Source organism: Protopterus annectens, chromosome 3.part1 (genome assembly GCF_019279795.1).
Source record: "Protopterus annectens isolate FY-2018-M chromosome 3.part1, PAN1.0, whole genome shotgun sequence".
In the NCBI taxonomy this organism is placed as follows: Eukaryota; Metazoa; Chordata; order Ceratodontiformes; family Protopteridae; genus Protopterus; species Protopterus annectens.
The window spans coordinates 295,797,577-295,817,534 of NC_056732.1; the positions used below are offsets into that span (position 1 = coordinate 295,797,577).

The window sequence follows — 19,958 nt, forward strand, 5'->3', positions numbered from 1 at the left end:
AAAAAAGGTCCATCCAGTGCTGGCTATGACAACCCAGTTGAAATCAACGTTGGCTTGGACTAGGTTGCATTGGTTTACCTTGAAGGTCATGGGTTGCAGGAATGTGCGCAAGACCACAATCTGAGCACAGCTGATACCCTTGCACACTAACAAAAAGGGGATGCCAACTCATATTTGATAACTGTGATCAGAACTTTGGAACACAAGACCTAAGAAGAGGCCTCAGGATAGACTGATAACAGAGTGGTTTCAGCTCGGATGAAATGCCTACATCCAAGAGCACGGTAGCCTCAGGAGTGGTCAAACCCAAGACCCTTGCAGATCAAGATGCTAGACTGGTGGGCTGCAAAGGTGCATTACCACATCAAAAAAAACTTGAGCATAGGGAGGCATTCTGATGCAGACAATTTGCTGTTGATTCCTGATATTTATTCTCTAAAATATCAAAGCATTCCTCAGAGTACAACTACGATTTCAGCAGGACACCAGCACTAGACCTGACTGCTGCTACAAAAGTGGGAGACCAGACACATGATTTTTCTTAAGCTAATGAATCCCATGGAAATGTAGCTATCCAACTGAATGTCCTCTGGTAAAACTCAGAACAATGGGGCAGTTAGGCATGTCATGCTCAGGTCCTTGACAAAATTCAGGCTTACTGTGGAAAACTTATGAATGATTTAATTTTTCCATACTCTAAATAACTTAACTTTTTCCTTCAGAATCTGATGCCTAGTCTGATGCCCAAAAGTTAAGCAGGCCAGCATATAAACAACAGGTAAGTAATTTTTCCCAATGGAGTACTTATCTGAAATTTCGAGACCAGCCACACCAATGGACTAATGAAAACAAACATTCAGTACTGTGCAAATTGTGGCTAGAAATAAAGTAGAGTTGTGTATGTAAGCTTATCACAACAGCAGATGTTCTCCTGTTGGGTCCTACCCCCTCTTACTGGCCAACATTTCAAACTTAAATACTGCCTAACATGCAACTGTATGAAGCTTGAGGGGAGCTCCAACTAATGAACAGTTAAGAGTGCCAAAACATTCACAATTTTATTACCCAGAAAAGGGAGTCAAGAGTCTTGGAAATTATAATACTAGAAAACATGCTAAAAGGTATACTATTTATTCAAAGATAAATACTCCCAAACCCTGGCAATGCCAAAAAAATCACATCAAAAGAAGGGGGTTGGAGGGATATTGTGGCTAATGCAACAATGATATACTACATCAATTGCTGTGGTAATTTGATTTACGCAACTGTACTATTTTCAAAATTAAATCACTGTTATAGTAGCCTAAGCAATTTGGATAGATTACCATTAATTAGAAAGAAAAACGGAGAAGAGGAAAAGAAAGTTAAGAATCCAACAGCCAGTGGAAAATGGGCCCAACAAAGCCTGATTTGAACCTAGAAAAGGAATCCAGTCTGTAGAGCTTTGTAAAAGTATGCCCAGGGGACCAAGTTGCTGCTTCTAGCATACTTTTAGACTCTACCAATTTCCAGACAGCCACTGAAGCAAAAAAAAAAAAAAAAAAAAACCTTAATGGAATGGGTCCCAACCCTGCCTGGAAGTATCATATTATGGATGTATAACAAAAAGCAATAGCATGAACAACCACATAAAATCTGTCTAGTTGGACAGTGGGTGTCATCTCCTCCTATCATCTTCCCATCATAGGAGACAAATAGCTGGTCTCGAGGCTGAAGGCTTGAGTTTTGTCTAGGTAACACCTGAGCTGCCTGAGAGAGTGTGAAGAATCTTTTCTCCCTTGTTCTTGGGGCCAAGGATGAAGACAGAAAGATTAATTAGCTGACTCAAAGTAATCTTTAAGATCACTTTAGGCATAAAAAAGGGTTAGTTCTTAAGGAATCCCTGTACAAGTCCTAGTGAAAAATGAGGTAGGGTTGACCCACCATGCACTTGTAACTCAGATACTCTCCAAGCAGAAATCAATCCAACAAGTAAAACAATCTTCAATGTTAAGAACCTCAAATCAGCCTGATGAGCTGGTTAAAATGGAAAAGTCTAATCTTTCAAGTTCAAAGTTAAGATCCAAGGGGGAACTACCGATATGCAAACACCCACTTCAAAACCTGCTTAACTTGAGGATGGTTAGAAGGGCATGCCAGCAACAACCTGCTCACTAGTCCACAGGACACCAAAGGCAGACCCACAAAAGCTGTACTACCCAAGGTATAGCATATGAGGAAAGAAAAAGAAGTGGAGTCCACCACAGAAAAAAGTAGGAAGAGCACTAAAGAAAATGAAGTCAGGGAATGCAGCAGGCTCGGATAAGCTCATGGCAGATTTGCTCAAAATGTTGGGTATGTTGGGGGAGAAATGGCTCTAGAGGGAATTCATAGAAGTATGGAGAGAAAGGCATACCCTAGATGGCTAATGAATAAGCATTCTAGTACCAGTGTACAAGAACAAAAGGGACAATCACAACAACAGGAAATAAAGAGGTATCAAACTCCTATCACTCTGCATGAAAGTACTGTAGATGGTGACTGATAAATAGATACACAGAGAAGTAGAAAGTAAGATGGGAGATGAACAGTTTGGATTCAGACCAAGGTAAGTCTAGCTTCATAAGATGGGAGATGAACAATTTGGATTCAGACCAAGGTAAGTCTAGCTTCATAAGATGGGAGATACCTGTTTTACCAGACTGTTGCATTACTTATATCATCTCTGACTGCTTTTCCAGTTCCCATTACATCCTTCCTTTCATCTTCTTTGTCCTTTTTATTTTCCTTCCTACTGGTTTCCTTTGTCTAGCTATCTTCAATAGCATTATTCCATCCTGTTTTTCCTCTTTTAATTCTTCTCCAAGCTTCTGTGGGTTGTAGTATGTTCTAGTTAATCATGGTTACTCATATTGTTAGTTTCACTGCTGCCAATGCAGCTGTTATTAATACTGCTAAGACCTATTACAATTTGTTTCTTTATCAAATCAGAACAAATAACTTGATTTTCTTTTGATGTCAGATATTTAACATTTAATTTTCATTCCACTGTTCTAATTTTGCTTTTGTTGATTATGACTGCAAACAGTACTGTTTATGGATAGCACAGAAAATTATATTAAGTAATGTGATAAAAAAGATAACCCTAGACAAGTTGCAAATCACACAGGATTTAATTCCAGTACACTAAAAATAACAAAACTGAGTAAATGGAAAGGGAAGACACTGCAACTGGGGAAATATTCTTACCACCAAGATGCAAAGATCTTGGAGATGATTTTTTTTCATGCACTTTTTGACTCCAAGCCCCTTTGACTTCATTCCCCTGTCTTTAACAATGTGACCGCAAACTTAGGCAACATCCAAATGAAGTGGTGGCTATAATATGAGCAAGTATGAAGGCCACTGGGAGCTATGGCAGCTCCAAAAGCCACCTCCTGCCTACACTGCAAATTGCATAGAATAGCAGCCCAAAGAAACCACAGGGAAGAGATGATGTAGTCAACAATTATTTTCCCTGCCTGCCTCAACTCCTGTTCTGCCACCTGTCTTGGTCTGAAACCCTCATTAAATTAACACAGACAAGTGGGACATTTTTCTTTAAGTCTTAACACTGTACCAGGCAGCCAGCATAGGCACCCACATTACTGCAGCAGCATACTATGCCCTTCCCACAAATGCATGTGTGTTCACACATATGGCTATCATCATCAGCTTGCTATGCAAAAAGAATAGTAGTGTCAAATTTTACCATAACCATAGTCTTTCTCTTCCATGTTGCAGTATTCTAAACATGAGGGATCCTCCACCTGAGGCGACATGAACATCCGGCCCATATACAAAAGCTTAGCCTGGCTGCTGTATGGTGCGTGGGACATCACATGTAGGTACCATAAACCATGGGACATAAATGTGATGTCCACATGCACAGACCTCAGAACTGAATGCCCAACTTGGACAGTATTCTAAACATGAGGGAGAGTAACAAAGCTCACCATGTGTTATGGGTGGTGGAAGAAGAACCTTCTATGAAACCATGCAGGATGGCTTTTGAAAAGCTTGCCCTATCCTTGGAGATGCAGTCCAGCTTGTAATGTTTAGTGAATGTGTGGACTGAAGACCATGTGGCTGCCTCTAGGATAGTGGCAGTATCTAAGTCTTTGAAAAAAGCTCCTGAGGAGGCCACAGCCCTAGTAGAGTGGGCCCTCACAGTGCAGGAAAGGTGTTTGCCATGGAAAGAGAAGCAAAAGGTAATAGTGTTGTAAATCCAAGAAGAAACTGTTGGGAGACAGCTTTCCCCAGAGCCCTGCAGTGAAAGGATACAAACAACTGGTTAGACTTTCTGATATTCTTAGTCTTGTCCAGGTAAAATCTAAGTTGCCTGTGAACATCAAGGGAATGGAGCACACTCTCACTGTCATTCTGTGCAGAAGGAAAGAAAGTGGGCAGGTGGATGGGCTGGTTAAGCAAAAGTCCACTGACCCCTTTAGGCATGAAGGATGGGTTTGTGCAAAGACAGACCCTATCCTTATGAAATTCCAGGTATGGTGGGATAGCCATGAGTACCTGAAGCTCTGAAACCCTCCTAGCCAAAGTCAGGGCTACTAGAAGCACTGTTTTCCAAATCAACATCTTCAGAGCTGCTGATGCTGCTGGCTCAAAAGGTGCAGTGGTAAGTTTTTCAAGAACGTAATTCAGGTCCCAAGGAGGGGGAATGGGTTTTCTTGGTGTCCTGCAATGCAGCACACTTGTAAGAAAAAGCTTTACCTCGATTCTGGATAGCAAAGGCAGACTGAGAGGTACGCAAGGGGAAATAGCTGATAAATGGGCTTTCACTGAGGAATATGAATGTTCTTTCTTAAGTAGCTCACACAAGTTAGACAAAACTATTGGTTCATCTGCCTGAAAAGGATGTAGTTGTGTGTGAATACACCAATTGGAGAACCTTTTCCATTTTAGATAGGTAGGATCTCCTGCAGGACCAAAAACACATTCTCTGAGTAAGGGTGTCTAAAAGGTATCAGAAGTTTGTCATCCACAGGGTCAATTTAAGGATTTGTAGGTGTGGGTGGATGAGAGATCCCTTCTGTTGTGTAATGAGGTCTACCTTGTGACGTAACCTGTGGTGATTGCCCTTGGCTACTGAAAAAAAAGAAGGGGGGGACCAATGCTGCCTTAGCTAAAAGGGGAGTCACCAGCAAGATTTTGTTGACTGTCCTGATGAATCTTCGGCAGGACTTTCTGTATGAGAGCAAAGGGGGGTAATGCATAAAGAAACATCCCCTTCCAGGAAATTGAGAATGTGTCCACCCTTCCATGCCTGAGGAGAGGGAGTCCTTTGCAGAATAGCTGTAGTTGTTCATTCTGAGGGGAGGCAAACAGATTTATTTGAGGTCTACCCCAATGGTGGACTATATCTAGAAACACATCCCTGTGCAACATCCATTCGTGGTTCAGAGATATTGACCTGCAGAGAGCATCCGCCTGTACATTGTTTTGTGATGGAATGTAAACTGCTTGCAGTATTATCTTGGAGAGGGTGGGCATTTCCCAAGCTTGGACAGCCAGCCTGCAAAGTAAGTAGCATTTTGTTCCCCCTTGTTTGTTGATGTACCACAGGACTGTGGTGTCTGTGAAGATTTTTAGAGGTCCTGGGTGTATGAAGGGGAGGAATGTTTTTAGGGCTAGGATAAGGACAGTCATTTCCCAGATGTTTATGTGTTTTTCCTTTGCTGGTGGTCCCAACGTCCCTGAACCTTCAGACCATTCATAGTTACTCCCCACCCCATGCATCTATGTACACCTGCTGAGCCGCAGGGGAGAGGCTGTACAGGTAATCCTGGGTTCAGGTGCACTTGCTGGATCCACCAATAGATCTATTTCTTGAGACATGGAAGGAAGGGAATCTGAAATTCTAATGGGTAGGTGTGTTGGAACCAAACATTCTTCAGGTACCTTCTCATGTGTAATCTGGCTAGGGGCAGCACTGGAAGTGTGGCTGTCATGAACCCCAAGAGATGCAGTAACTCCCTTGCCAAAATACAGCTGGCTAGGAGAAGGTCATTGAAGTATGAGGTTAAAGATGTGACCTTTTCGGGGAGGAGGAAGGCCTTCATCAGATCTGTCCTTACTCTGCACGCCAGGAACACCTGATCTTGTGAAGGGGTCAGGGAGGACTTCAGCTGGTTGATGGTGCAGCCTAAGGCTTCTAGGAGGAAAATGGTGAACAGTAAATGCCTTTAGAGGGTATTTGGGTGATCTGTCTGGATAAGCAGATCATCCAGGTAAGGGTAGTTTTAAACGCCTTTTGTTGTGCAAAAGACCATCACTGGAGCTAGGCATTTTGTGAATACCCTTGGTGCGGTGGACAAACCAAAAGGCAAGGCAGTAAACTGATAATGCAATGATTGTACAGCAAAATGCAAGTATTTTTGATAAGATGGGTGGATAGGTATGTGAATATATGCGTCCTTAAGGTCTACAGTGCCCAGACAAGAACTGGGGGTCAATAGCGGAAGAAGAGTTTGAAGGGAGAGCATGCAGATGGTGGGAACATGTTGAAAGGAGTTTAGGAGGGACAGGTCCAGGATGGGTCTCCATGGTCCATCCTTTCTTGGGACTAAGAAGAGTCTTCAATAAATCCCTAGGCATTCCTGTCCAGGTGGGACCTTCTGAACTGTGCCCTGACAGACAAGATCTTGAATGACCTGTGAGATGAGGTGAATTTGGTCCTTTGGTGGGTGTGGGATTTCTTTTGGATGGGTTTTTCTTTCCATGTTATGAAATATCCTTTTTTCACTATTGAGAAGACCCAGTTGTCTGAGGTGATTGTGTTTCTACAGAGGAAAACAATGAGAGAGGCAGGCAGAAAGGGGAAGTTTATTGATAGGTGTCTGATAGTCACGCATTGTTGGTCCTGTCAGGAAAGGGCTGTCTAGGAGTAGATTGGGAGAAGGCGGGCTTGGCAGATGATTTCCTGGCACCTTTTCTTTGTTTTGAAGAGGGTGGTGTGGAGGCCTTCCTGACAAATCTGGGTTTGGCAAGGTAGTTTCTGTTAAACTTTTGCAATGGTGATACAAAGAGATACTTGAAGTCCTACAACTCTTTGCTTTTCTCTTGCAGGGTCTTAAAAAGCTCTGCTGACTGTTTACCAAAAAGAAAACTGTTATCAAGAGGAGCATCCATGATTTTTACTTTTGAAATCATCAGACAGTGGTTGTAACCTAAGCCAGGAGTACCTCCAAAAGACAGAGGCAGAGGCAGCTGATCTACACAATGCTTCGGCAGCATCATAGCTGCATTTTGTGGAGTGCCTAGTAACCTGTGCAACCAATGAGAGGTTAGAGGTAACCTGTGCTTTACTGGTGGAATCAAGAAAAGAACGGAGTTGGTCTAAGGCCTGGTAAACTAGAACCAGTGCATATTTTACCATACGAGTTTGGTAGTTGAGGGCTTTGAAGGCCATGGTTGAAGATGAATAAATTTTCTTCCCTAACCTGTCCATCATTTTGCTGTCTTTATCAGATGGAAGCAAAGAAGACGAGGGAATCTGTCTGGATTGCTTATCTAGTGAGACAGCAATTACAGCAGGGTTTTCCAAGGGGGCTTAATAAGAAATTTGCAGTTGTCATGTACTTTATAGAACTTGTCTGGTCTCTTTGGTGCAGGTGGCTGAGAATCTGGAGCTTTGGAGAATGAGGCAAAGGCATCCAAGTATGCAGGGATGACTGGAGGTATGGCTGGGAGAGAAGGGGATTCCATCTGGAGAAGGTCATTGAAGTTCTTTCATTTGAATAGAATCCAACTTGAAATACTCCCTAATTTTGGTAATTGTTTCCTCAATGTAATGTCTTCTGGTGGGGAATCACCTTCTATTGAGTCATCTTCCGGTGAGCAGTATCCTAAGGGGGAGGCAGTTGTGAAGTTTAAGAAAAGGACTCATCAGAAGATGAAGAGGAACCCTTCTGGAGCTTGAGGCAAGGGGCCTAAGGATGCAGGCCTGGGGCTCAAGGCTGGCAGAGCAGATGGAGACTGTGAAGTAGTAGGCCTAAGGGCCATGAAGGCCTGAAAAAGTGACTGGGAAAATGCTTGCCAATACGGGAAACCCTCAGAGGAATCAGAGAAGTGTTTAGTTTTTTGCTTCTTTTTGAGTGATGGTGCCCTGGGTTCGGTCTGAGTAGGCGTAGGCCAAGGATCCAAGGTCATAGTAGGAATTGAAGAAGTCTCCTTGGTAATGGAAGCTGGCAAAGAGCATTCGAGTGAACCTGCCCCCCCCCCGACATCGGAAACCAATGTCAGTATTACCTCTGTGGACGTGCCAATCTGAGAAACTAGAGCAGTGTCCAAAATGGGAACCCGCTGTAGTCACTGAAGGGATCAGTCGTACCTCAGCCCCTAGATAGGTGGCTGGCAGGACATCCAAATCCGGAGGTGCAAGTGCTTTTTCAGTCCTTGAAACTTTGGCTTTTTTTCTTAGGCAGTTTGGCTGATACACCAGACGTTGCTTCCATACCCAAGGCTATTTTATTAAGGCGTTGGTTCTCAACGAAAAGACTGAAGGCCACAGGATGGCTGTGTAGGGTTTTCACGACAAATGACTGGCAAACAGAGCAGGATTTGTAGTTGTGGGAAGGCCCTAAGCAAAAGAGACAGAGGTAGTGGTTGTCTGTGTGGGATTTGACGTCCACACTTACATTTTCCGTTCCTAGATGACATGGATGGAATCAGCTAATAATTAAGCAAAAAACAGCAACCAGAACTAGAAAAAAATAAAGGCTCCCCAACGCTGTACTTATCTTTTTAGATGTCTGTGGTGTGGAGCAGAATGAGCGAGCTGGTGGCAGAGAAGTTCTGAGGTCTGTGCATGCGAACATCACATTTATGGCCCACGGTTTATAGTACTGTTGTGTGACGTCCCATGCACCATACAGCAGCCAGGCTAAGCTTTTGTATATGGGCCGAATGTTCGGGTAAACTCTGGTGGATGATCCCTCATGTTTAGAATACTGCAACATGAGAACAGAAGGACATCCCAAGTTCCACAGTTCCTGCACCATTTCTGCAGCAAGAGTGAACTTCCACTCTTTCGCTGCAGAAAGCAGCCAGTGATTAGAACCCACTTCCCCCCCACCCGCCAAACCAGGATGGGTGAGTCAACAATGGCCACCCTCTCCCATTTGGTTTCTCCAGTGTCCAAGCCGTTACTCAACTTGAGTCACCTGGATCACAGTCATGTCTTTAGAACTCTACTCTATGACATGTAGTTTGGATCTTGCCAGTGATTATAACATGTAAAGGGCTGCAAGGTGCTATGGGATTGGCAGATACTGTCCCCACTCCTACAGGGACTATGTATGTTTTTATAACAGATACATATTGAAGAATTTACCATGCACAGGGTGCATGTAGCAGTTGTACTTTCACTGGCAGGCTTTTTGTTACATCTCATTCAATTTATTATACTTATGGTGAGATTGTACTCACATTTCCAGTGAAGCGACTGACTTCAATAAAATGGCATGAATCCAAAAACAAACATGATATACAATAAAGATACCAGAGAATGGCAATTGTTGCCATCAGCACTTTGGCTGACTTCTTCAAGAGTGTTTCTAAATCAAGAAGAAAACCGGTTACATTAATGAAATGTTAAAGGGAAGCATCTTTAAAAAATTAATCAAACTCCAGTGCAATTTTTACTCAAGCTAAAATTCTAAGAAATGATCATACTGTACAGAACTGAAGGCAACAAAAATGTGACAGCAAATGCATAGTAGACATCATTAATTCATTTGCCTTTCCAGCTGGCAGCTAACAAAAAGACTACTTGATTTAACTAAATAAATGCAAAATCACTGACTATCAAATCATAAAGAAAAGCTGTATTCAAGGATTAATTCCATAAAATGTCACCAGACTTAAGTTCTGTACCCCACAATGGAAAAGCATACCAACTATTCATTATACATTTATTAAAACATAATTCAAATAATCTTTTTTTAATAATCTTACCTTGGCTCCATATTTAGAATAGTTCATTTCTGTAAGAGTTACAGGTCGCAATTTATCAATATCTCCAAATGCCACCCCTGGAACATAAAGGGCACAGACAACATGGACCCATCTGCAAAATTCAGAAAAAAAACATACTGTATTAACAATCAGCAATTCATTATCAAAACTCAGATATATAGTAAGCTAATCATGCTTAGAGATTTGCTTAAATCATGAGATGGAAGGAGGACAACATGACATTTTAAATATTTATTAGACAGAAATGAAAGTGCTTCAACAGAAAACTGAATCAATAACCTAAAGCAGAGGAAAATTTGGAAAATGGCGTAAGAAAAGAGTTGCATTACATGCAACAAACCAAAACAATGAATTTTATAGGTAAAGTGTAATTATTAAACTGCCCCCATTAATATTCAAAAACGTGCACGCTGATTGGTCAGCGTGCACGTTGTAAATCAACGTTACAGTAATGGAAAAAGGTCCGGTCACACAGACTTTTTCCATTACTATAACTTTTTTTTCACACTGTTTCGCTATGCTAAATGAGTTTAACATAGCGAGACAGCTTTAAAAAAAGCAACAGAGATTCTCCGTTGCTTTTTTAAAGCTGTCTCACTATGTTAAACTCCTTTAACATAGCGAGACAGTTTGTAAAAAGCAACGGAGATCTTGCTTTCTCCATTGCTTTTTTCAAAACTGTCTCGCTATGTTAAATGGGTTTAACATACCGAGACAGCTTTAAAAAAAGCAACGGAGATTCTCTGTTGCTTTTTTTAAAGCTGTCTCGCTATGTTAAACTCCTTTAACATAGCGAGACAGTTTGTAAAAAGCAACGGAGATCTTGCTTTCTCCGTTGCTTTTGCCCACAGTTCTGATGTACTGCGAAGGCATACGCATGTGCAGTACATCAGAACTGCCGCAGAATACCAGACAGCTGTGGAAGGGCAGCAAGGAGGCATTATACAATGCCATTATTTAAGAAAAGTAATTATTTTTTTTCTTAAATAATGTCATTGTATAACAGCAATAACCCACTTCTGGGTGTGGGTAATGCTGGATTTACCCACGGTTGGCTTTGTTTGGCCACTCGGGCTTCGCCCTCGTGACCAAACCACGCCAACCGTGGGTAAATCCAGCATTACCCACACCCAGGCATGGGTTATTGCTATATTATCCACTTCTGCAAAAATATGACTCATTTTACCATTATTTTCTTGAAGAGACAAAATAAATTCTAGATGCAAGGCTGAAAGCCAAAGTATATTTATTTAAACCATCAGAGAGAAATATAAAGTATTAGTAACAATGAAAAACACAACTATGACATAACTATTAGAAAGGAAGTGCCTTCATTCATTAGGAACCATACAGTGGAACAAGACCGGGAGCCATTAGCAGCTGACCAAAGCAGCTTGTTCAGCAAAAGAACTTGTGTCTTCTCCATAAAAGAAGGCTGACAATCTCTAGAATACTAAGCTTTTCTGCATGACCACAGATAGTAATGTCACTATAACAAATTAAAGGAACACAACCTCTAACCTTGGAACAAGGATAAGACCAGTATACCAGAGAACTGATGGAGTACAGGCCTGAAAAGATTTAATTAAAAACAGAGGAAAAAGGTTCTTATTTTGAGACCGTATCTTGGGGTACTCAGTCTTGTACTTTATTATAGGATTATGATGGGGTCTCCAATCCAAACTGACTTATTACGTGCTTGAGACATGAATACAAAGAAATTCATCTCGAGAGCAAAACATGAGAGGTGAATTTCTTGGCATCCATGTCGAGAACAAACAAGTTAAAATCGGAGGCCTGATCATAATTCTTAGTAGTACATGGAACTTTTATCTGCTCCATGTACTACAAGCGAAAGCAAAAAAAGAAACAAACAAAAAATGCCAAGTGTTTTACTGGCTTTCAAAGCTGTAAAGCACTTAGTGAGCACTGTCAGAAAGACAAGTCTCACACAGTCCCTTCTGTTTACACTCACCTTCCCATGCCTCTCAACAATCCAGTTTTGCAAAATGTCAAGATTTTTGTCTCATACATTTGGTCTGTTCCTCATAAAGTCTGTTTTTTGGACAAATTACTGAGGATTGAAGACATTAAATAAGGACAAACTTTTAGGTTTCAGACTTCATGTTCATCAGAAAATGGAGGCAAACACACATCCTGTCATTATGGTAACTTCTAACTTCATGACAGGAAGTCAGGACACATGACTGATGGACAGCGAGCAGAACTTTTAGTTATGTACTTACCATAACTTTAGATGTTTGGGATCCATCTCGCCTACATTCTGTACTCATGGGTTCGGAGACGATCCTCGGCTCCGACTCGGCACGCTATACTATAGAGCGAAGTCTCTTATTGGCTGAGCTATTCTATATCCCAGGATGCACCCCCACCAATTCCCCAGATCTTGTTTGTCCGCACACATGCACACACACATGTACTGCTGATATAACATTGCCAGATGTTTCAAGATGAAACGGTCGAACTCGAACCATCCGGTCTCTTCTGATCTCCAAGGCAGGGGGAAGGAGGGTGGGTTATTAGGAATGTAGGCGAGATGGATCCCAAACATCTAAAGTTATGGCAAGTACATAACTAAAAGATGTTATGTGATCCTATCTCACCTACATTCTGTACTGATGGGACGTCGTCCCTAGCACCTGATTCCTGGGTGGCTCACTGGAAAACACTCCTGAGAACTGTGGAACCGAAGGAAGCTCGCCCCCGAGATGCCACATCCAATTTGTAATGAGAAATAAAGGTGTGAGGAGAGGACCAGGTAGCCGCAGCACAAATGTCACTAATGGCAAGCTTGGAATGAAAGGCTGTTGAAGTAGCCATAGCCCTTGTAGAATGAGCTTTCACAGTGGTTGTAAGCTCTCTATTAGAAAGAAAATAAATATGACAGATGCAGTCTCTGATCCACTTGGCAACAGTGACCTTCGTGACGGCTTTGCCCAATTTATTGTCTGAAAAGGACACAAACAGTTGATCTGTTTTCCGTGTTTGGTGCGTCCTATCTAAGTAGAAACGCAATTGTCTGTGAACATCCAATGAGTGGAAGATATATTCTGCTCTGTCTGAGTAGTTGGGGAAGAAAACTGGAAGTTCCAAAGACTGTTGAAGACAAAAACTAGAACAAACTTTGGGAACAAAAGATGGATTAGGCCTAAGGGATACTCTATCCTTGTGAAAAAACAGGTACGGCGGTTTGACACATAGGGCTTGAAGTTCCGAAACTCTTCTGGCTGATGTAATTGCCACCAAAAAGGCAGTCTTCCAGGAAAGAAATTTCAAGTCAGAAGTTGCTGCTGGTTCGAAGGGGGAAGAGGTCAAAGCACCTAATACGAAATTAAGATCCCACGGTGGAGCAGGATGAGAAACTGGAGGACGTAGCAGCCCAGCACCTTTCATGAAGGCTTTACACAACTTATTGCTCATCAAAGGTGGGTCTATACTTTCATGAAAATTAGAAATAGCTGCTAATTGAACCTTAATGGTGGAGACCGAAGAACCTTGATTGAATAAGGAAGCTAAAAATTTCAAAACTTCAGCCACCGGGGCAGTAATGGGATCTAATCCCCGGAGTTGGGCCCAAATGGCGAATCTCTTCCACTTACTATTATACATCTTCTTAGTCGAATTCTTGTGGGCCGAGGACAAGATATGTATAACTTCTGAGTCCAAAACCTGGTTCCTGACTATAGTCGGAAGTGGAGGAGCCAAGCTGTTAACCTCAGTGAGTGAAGGGACTGGTGAAGCTGTCCCGACTGGTGGATCAAGAGATCTGGAACCTGGTCCAGGAACCATGGACCGTCCAGTGCGTATTTCCGAAGGAATGGCAGCCAGACTTGACGAGGCCAGTATGGGGCAACTAAAATCATCTTGCACTGCAAGTGAATCACTTTCTGGATCACCCTGGGAAGAAGGGGAACCGGTGGAAAAGCGTACAGTAAGCCGGTGGGCCAAGTTTGGACTAGGGCGTCCTTGGGAAACCCCCCTGGAACCGGGGCGAGAGAGAAGAACTGTAGACATTTCGTGTTGAGGGGAGTTGCAAAGAGGTCGCAACAAGGAGTTCCCCATCTTCTGAAGATCTGAGATGCTACTCTGTCGTTCAGAGACCACTCGTGCGAGGAGAGAATGGTTCTGCTCAGTCTGTCGGCTATCACATTGGATCTCCCCGGAATGTGTGCTGCTACCAAGAAACGGTTGGTTGCAACAGCCCAATTCCATACTTTCATGGCCTCTCTGCAAAGAGGGTAGGACCTGGTCCCTCCCTGCCTGTTTAGGTACCAGACTACTGACATGTTGTCGGACTGAACGGCAATCATAACCTGGGGGAGGTAGCTGTGTAGTGCTTGAAGCGATAGAAGCAACGCCCTCATTTCCAGTATGTTGATGTGTAGGGAACTCTCGTAGGGGTGCCACTTGCCTTGAACTGACCTGCCCAGGTAATGTCCCCCCCACCCCGTCTGGGAGGCGTCCGTAGTCAAAGTGGCCACTGGAGGAGGAGGAACGAAGGGTCGCCCCTGATCCAGGTTGGAGGAGATAAGCCACCAACGGAGGTCCTGTTTGCATGTCTCTGTGATTATAATGTGGTGACTGACAGGACGTTCCTGATACGACCACTGGACCGACAGGAGCCACTGGAGAATCCTCATGTGCAATCTTGCTAAGGGGACCAGGAGAACGGTAGCCGACATGGAACCCAACAGTTGTAGGACCATCCTTGCTGGGGCTCGGCGTTTGAAGAGCAATGCTCGGACTTGAGATTGTAATGTTTCTATTCTCTCTGTAGGAAGATAGACCCGCATTTGCCTTGAGTCTATCTCTACCCCGATAAACCGTATATGCTGAGATGGCAGCAACACAGACTTTGCCCAACTGAAGGTGATTCCTAGGGAGGTGCCTAGAGATATAGTGGCTGCTAGGTTCTGTAATAGTAGATGCCTAGAGGTGGCAGTTAGGAGCCAGTCGTCTAGATACGGAAACACCTGGAATCCTAGACTCCTCAGGTGAGCAGTCACCACCGCCAAACATTTGGTGAACACCCTGGGGCTGTGGTGAGACCAAAGGGCAGTGCAGAACTGGAAATGACTGTCTCCCAGGCTGAAGCGCAGATGTCTCCTGGACGCCTGATCTACCAGAATGTGATAATAGGCGTCCTTGAGATCTATGGAGCACATCCAAACACCTTTCTCCAGTAGCGGGAGAATGGATTGTAAGGTGACCATCCGGAACTTGGACTTCTTGACTGATCGATTCAGGTTGCTGAGATCCAAAATGGGCCTCAAGTCCCGGTCTTTTTGGCACCAAAAAGAATTTTGAGTAAGTCCCTAATCCGGTCTGGTCTACGGGGACCGGTTGGATGACTCCTTTTTGAAGCAGCTTTGAAATTTCGATGGCTGCAATATCCCGTTGACTGGGTGGCGGGTCTGGGATTTTCCTGGATGGAGGGGGGGGTGCGAAAAGGGGGTGACGTAACCTTCGGCGATTATTCGGAGCACCCATCGGTCCTGAGTGATACTCTCCCAGGCCTTTAGGTGCCTCGAAAAATGACCCCCGACTGGCTCCGGAGCTGCGCAGTCGGGCAATCCTTCAGGGATGCTGAGAGGTTGAAGAGCCACGAAAGGACTCGCGGTCTCCAGTGTTGCGGGGGCCTCTGCCGCCTCTGGGACGGCGTCTTCCTGAAAAGTTTCCCCCTCCTCTGCCTCTAGAAGGGGGATCGTCCTGCTGTGAGGGGTAATTCTTCTGAGATTTACGGAACCACATTTTCCCTCCTCTTTTAGCCTTGGGATAAGGCTGAAAGGGAGAGGAAAACCGTGCCCCTATGGCAGTCAAAGTCTTACCCTCTTGTTCACAGCGGGTCAAGGTGTCCTTTACCTTGGATCCAAACAAAGAGGACCCATCAAAGGGAGCGTCGGCAAAGAAAGACTTGAAGGCCTCCGCAAAATGACACAGGCGGAGCCAGGCTTGTCTCCGTAGAGCAACACCACCGCCGCTCTACTCGCCCCCTCGGCTGCATACGAAATGAGCCTCATGGACGAGTTCGATATCGACGATAGAGTAGCCAACTGAGAGCTAACCGTCTGGGCTAACTGCTCAGGTAGGTTACCAGAGAGGGTATCTGAGAGTTCCTTGATCAGGTCCCTCTGAAGTCTAGTGAAGTGCATCAGGTAATTCAGAGACCTTAAGGTAAAGGCTGCTGAAGTAAGGGGTGCGCTTCCCGTACCGGTCCATGCTCCTAGACTCCTTATTAGGAGGATGGACGGACGTCGAAGCCTCTGCCACATCTTGCTGGGTAGCAGATGCCACCACCATAGCATCTACAGCCACACCCTTGGTGAGAAATTCCTTTTCCGGGGGCACTGACAAAAATTTGTTAGGGCGAGCAGGCACCGGTTCCACAGAATCTGGATGTTCCCACGCCCTTCGAGAGATCAAATCCAGGAGCTCATCGAAGGGCGGAGACACCCAGGAGGCAGAGGGCTGAGCCCCGAAGGCCTTGAGGAACACCGACTCGTCAGAGGAAGGGGGTTTGGTCTGCCAGCCGCCTCGTTGTTTGAGGACTTCCAGGATGTCCGCAAAGGAGACATCATCCGAGGACGACTTGAGGGACCCTTCCGCATCATCAAGATCGGTGTCAGAGGTGAGAGACTCGTTAGGGGAGTCGACGTGCTTCCTCTTGCACTGTTTTTTTCTTGGGGGCTCCTCCGAAGACTCTTCAGAGGGACCTCCAGGAAGAGGGGGACCGCCAATGGGGGTGACCTCAGGCTCCAGGGCTCCGCTGTCTTGAGACAGGGGGACTACAAAGGACCCAGTCTCCGAGCCTAGGGAAGGTGCCGGGGAGATGGTGGAGGTAGCCAAAGAAGATTTGGCCAAAGCACTCCTCATGGCTCTAAAGGCCGGACCCCCAGAATCCTGGGAAGGTCCGACCCCCAAAGCCATAACAGCAGACGGCACTCCCACAGCCGACACACCGAGAGAGAGGCTTGGAACCGAAAACACTGGTCCCGAAGCATCACCCCCGGGGCCGACCGAAGAGGTCCGTGTACCGAACTCCGACCCGAAGGCCGGGGTAGGAGTAAGGGTCGGAGCCGACCCGGAAACCTCCATCGGCTCCACCAGCACCGACTCCAACGGTGCCGAGGCTATTGGAGGAGGAACCAAGGCTAAAGGGTGGACCATCGGCGCCGATGCCGACTGGGCTGGAGCCGAAACTAACTTTTGGAAGACTGGAGACTGAAACAGCCTTTGGAGCACCCTGTCAATGTCCGATTCCGACATCTTGGAAGACCGGGAGGAGATCGAACGGGTCCGAGTAAACTTCTCCACCGGCTCCGAAGGACTGGGGGACCGGCTCCAAATTGTCTCGATCAAAATCGGTGCCGAAGGAGACTCCATCGTAATTTCCCTCGGTGCCGAAGAGGACTTCGGCGCCGAAGGGGAAGAGTCTGAGCGGGCAAATCTCATCGGCTCCGAAATCAGTGGAGCCGATGAAGGTGACCCACCTCTTGAAGCTCCAGCCATCGGCTCCGAAGCCAGAGGAGTCGAGGCTGGAGGCATCGAGGCAGACCATTCCGCCCTCGGCTCCGAAGTCCATGGAGCCGATGGAGAAGCCTGCCGAGATTTCTTTGTGGTCAGTTCCGACGGACTGGTCGGAGCAGATGATTTCTTTTTATTAGAGGGAGAAGAAGAGGAAGATAAGGCCTCTTCAAAAGTAGGTTTGATAAGCCCTTTTAGAATCAATTTGTTTTTCCTCTCTTGGAGGACTCGACAGGAAAAAGCGTGACACACGCTACAAGACTCCTGAATGTGTTTGGGGCCTAAACAGTACACGCATAGGGAGTGATCGTCCGTTATGGACATCTTGTAATTGCAACGGGTACATTTTTTAAACCCTGAGGGTCTGTGCTCTTTAGACATAATTGCCAGCAGTTAGTAGTCACAGGGAAAAAATATATATATAGCAATGTATCTAACCCAGTACAATGGGTTTCGAAAATTTCTCTCCACAGTTAAACAAGGGAAACCAACAAATAAATCACACAACAGGAGGGCCAAGAACCCTCTAACTAAAAACGGGTACTTGACCACCTCACAAAACTCACACAAGAAGGCTCACTCACGCGCGAGGGGAAGGCCCCTCTAACTTAAACGGAAACCTTACCCTGAAATACAAATTTACCACAAAAAAATATCAGTAAAAGTCAATCATACACAACGATAGCTGTTAAAACAGCTTTTGGGTTAAATTTAAGAAAATTCCTGACAGAAAATTCTTAGAAAGAAAGCACTTAGCTCAGCCAAGCTCGAGACCACGTCTTTGCTTGTAAAGCGGCAAACGAGATCTGGGGAATTGGTGGTGGTGCATCCTGGGATATAGAATAGCTCAGCCAATAAGAGACTTCGCTCTATAGTATAGCGTGCCGAGTCGGAGCCGAGGATCGGCTCCGAACCCATGAGTACAGAATGTAGGCGAGATAGGATCACATAACATCCAAGTATTTTATTCTGCTGCTGTCTTTTGCTGATAAGTACAGGCAGATTTTACTGCTGAGTGCTGGACCCAACTTTAACAACTTTAGCAGGGGGTGCTTAAGATCTGTCAAGGTAATGTCTTGTACTAGTCTGGTGCTTAACTGATTTGTCTTTTTCCAAATATTGGGGCATGATCAGCGCATCAATGTACTACATATATTTATATAGCAGAAGTGTGTGGTGTTGCAGATGAGACATGTCCCAAGCAAAAAGGTTTAAAAGTTAACAGCAAGCTTCACAAGTTGCTGTGTTTTTGGTAGCATCAGACTTTAGTTTTTAAAGTATCAAGATTTCTCCTCATAAAAGGAATCCCCCCCCACACACACACACACACACACACACACATATACTACATTCAATTTCCAAGTTATCTTTTAACTAACAATGGAAAGACGAACATACTCCATAACCACTGCCAATCATCCAAGCATGACATCCACTACAAATTAATTTACTACACTCAGTAAGTATATATTACTTCACAAGGTTATACCAAGAATATTCTACACTCTCCTAAGCTCTGTAAAATAATGGCAGCACTTCAAAGAAAAGTCTAAAAAAGAAATCAAAGAAATATGGACTCTCTCTGATTCCATGAATTTGGTCAAAAATATTTAGAGAGATTAGTAAATCTTTATACAGGGTATGGCATATTCCAACTGACCTCAGAACTTGTTAAATACCCTGGTAAACCTTTCACTCCACATGCCACTGGCCAACACTTTACCTGATAAATCTTTCACACTCTCAAGTAAGCAACTGATAATTCTGTTAAGCACTGCATGCTTTTTTATTCTTCCCCACACTGTACCTTAAAATGGTCCCCCTGTGATACTACACTTGTGTAGGTAACTTACCATATTGAATGAATCATCCACGCCAGTACTCCTAACAAATGGGACTTGCGTAACACAACATCTATAGCTCCATACATCTGGTCAGTCTTCAAAGATCAGGCTCCTTTCTTACGTACAGTGCATCCGCCTTTAGCATGAGCTGATGTGCTAGGAGAAGACTGACATATGGACACACCAAAAACTAGCAGCTTTCTTGCCCTTAGATGGGAAGTGAAGTCTAGAATATAAGACGGGGAAACAAACAAACAGGATAGCATATACAACCCAGGCCACAGAAAGTAACTACCTAGGGTAATGAAGGAAGAATTTATATACTGTAACAGTGTTTTCTATGAACATTTTCTGTTATGGTAAGTTACCTACACAACTGTACTATTTACTTCATTAAATCAATGCTCCAGTACTCCTCACAAATAGGACGATTCCCACAGCTTAAATGCAATGGGTGGAGGAAGCTGAATCAGAGTCCAGGATGCCTTGCAGAATAGCTCTGGTAAAATTAGTTCTAGCAATGGAGAAAACATCCAATCTATAATGTCTGATAAATGA

General features: G+C 44.3%; 1 protein-coding gene across 1 annotated transcript in view; it reads right to left on the reverse strand.

Annotated features, from left to right (window-relative positions):
* The window catches only part of PHF14 (PHD finger protein 14), a 1,276,961-nt gene that overhangs the window by 674,185 nt on the left and 582,818 nt on the right, over positions 1–19,958 (reverse strand). The window contains exon 3 of the mRNA XM_044066759.1: positions 9,991–10,102. Coding sequence (XP_043922694.1) covers positions 9,991–10,102 — 112 coding nt within the window. The remainder of the gene's footprint in view (positions 1–9,990; positions 10,103–19,958) is intronic.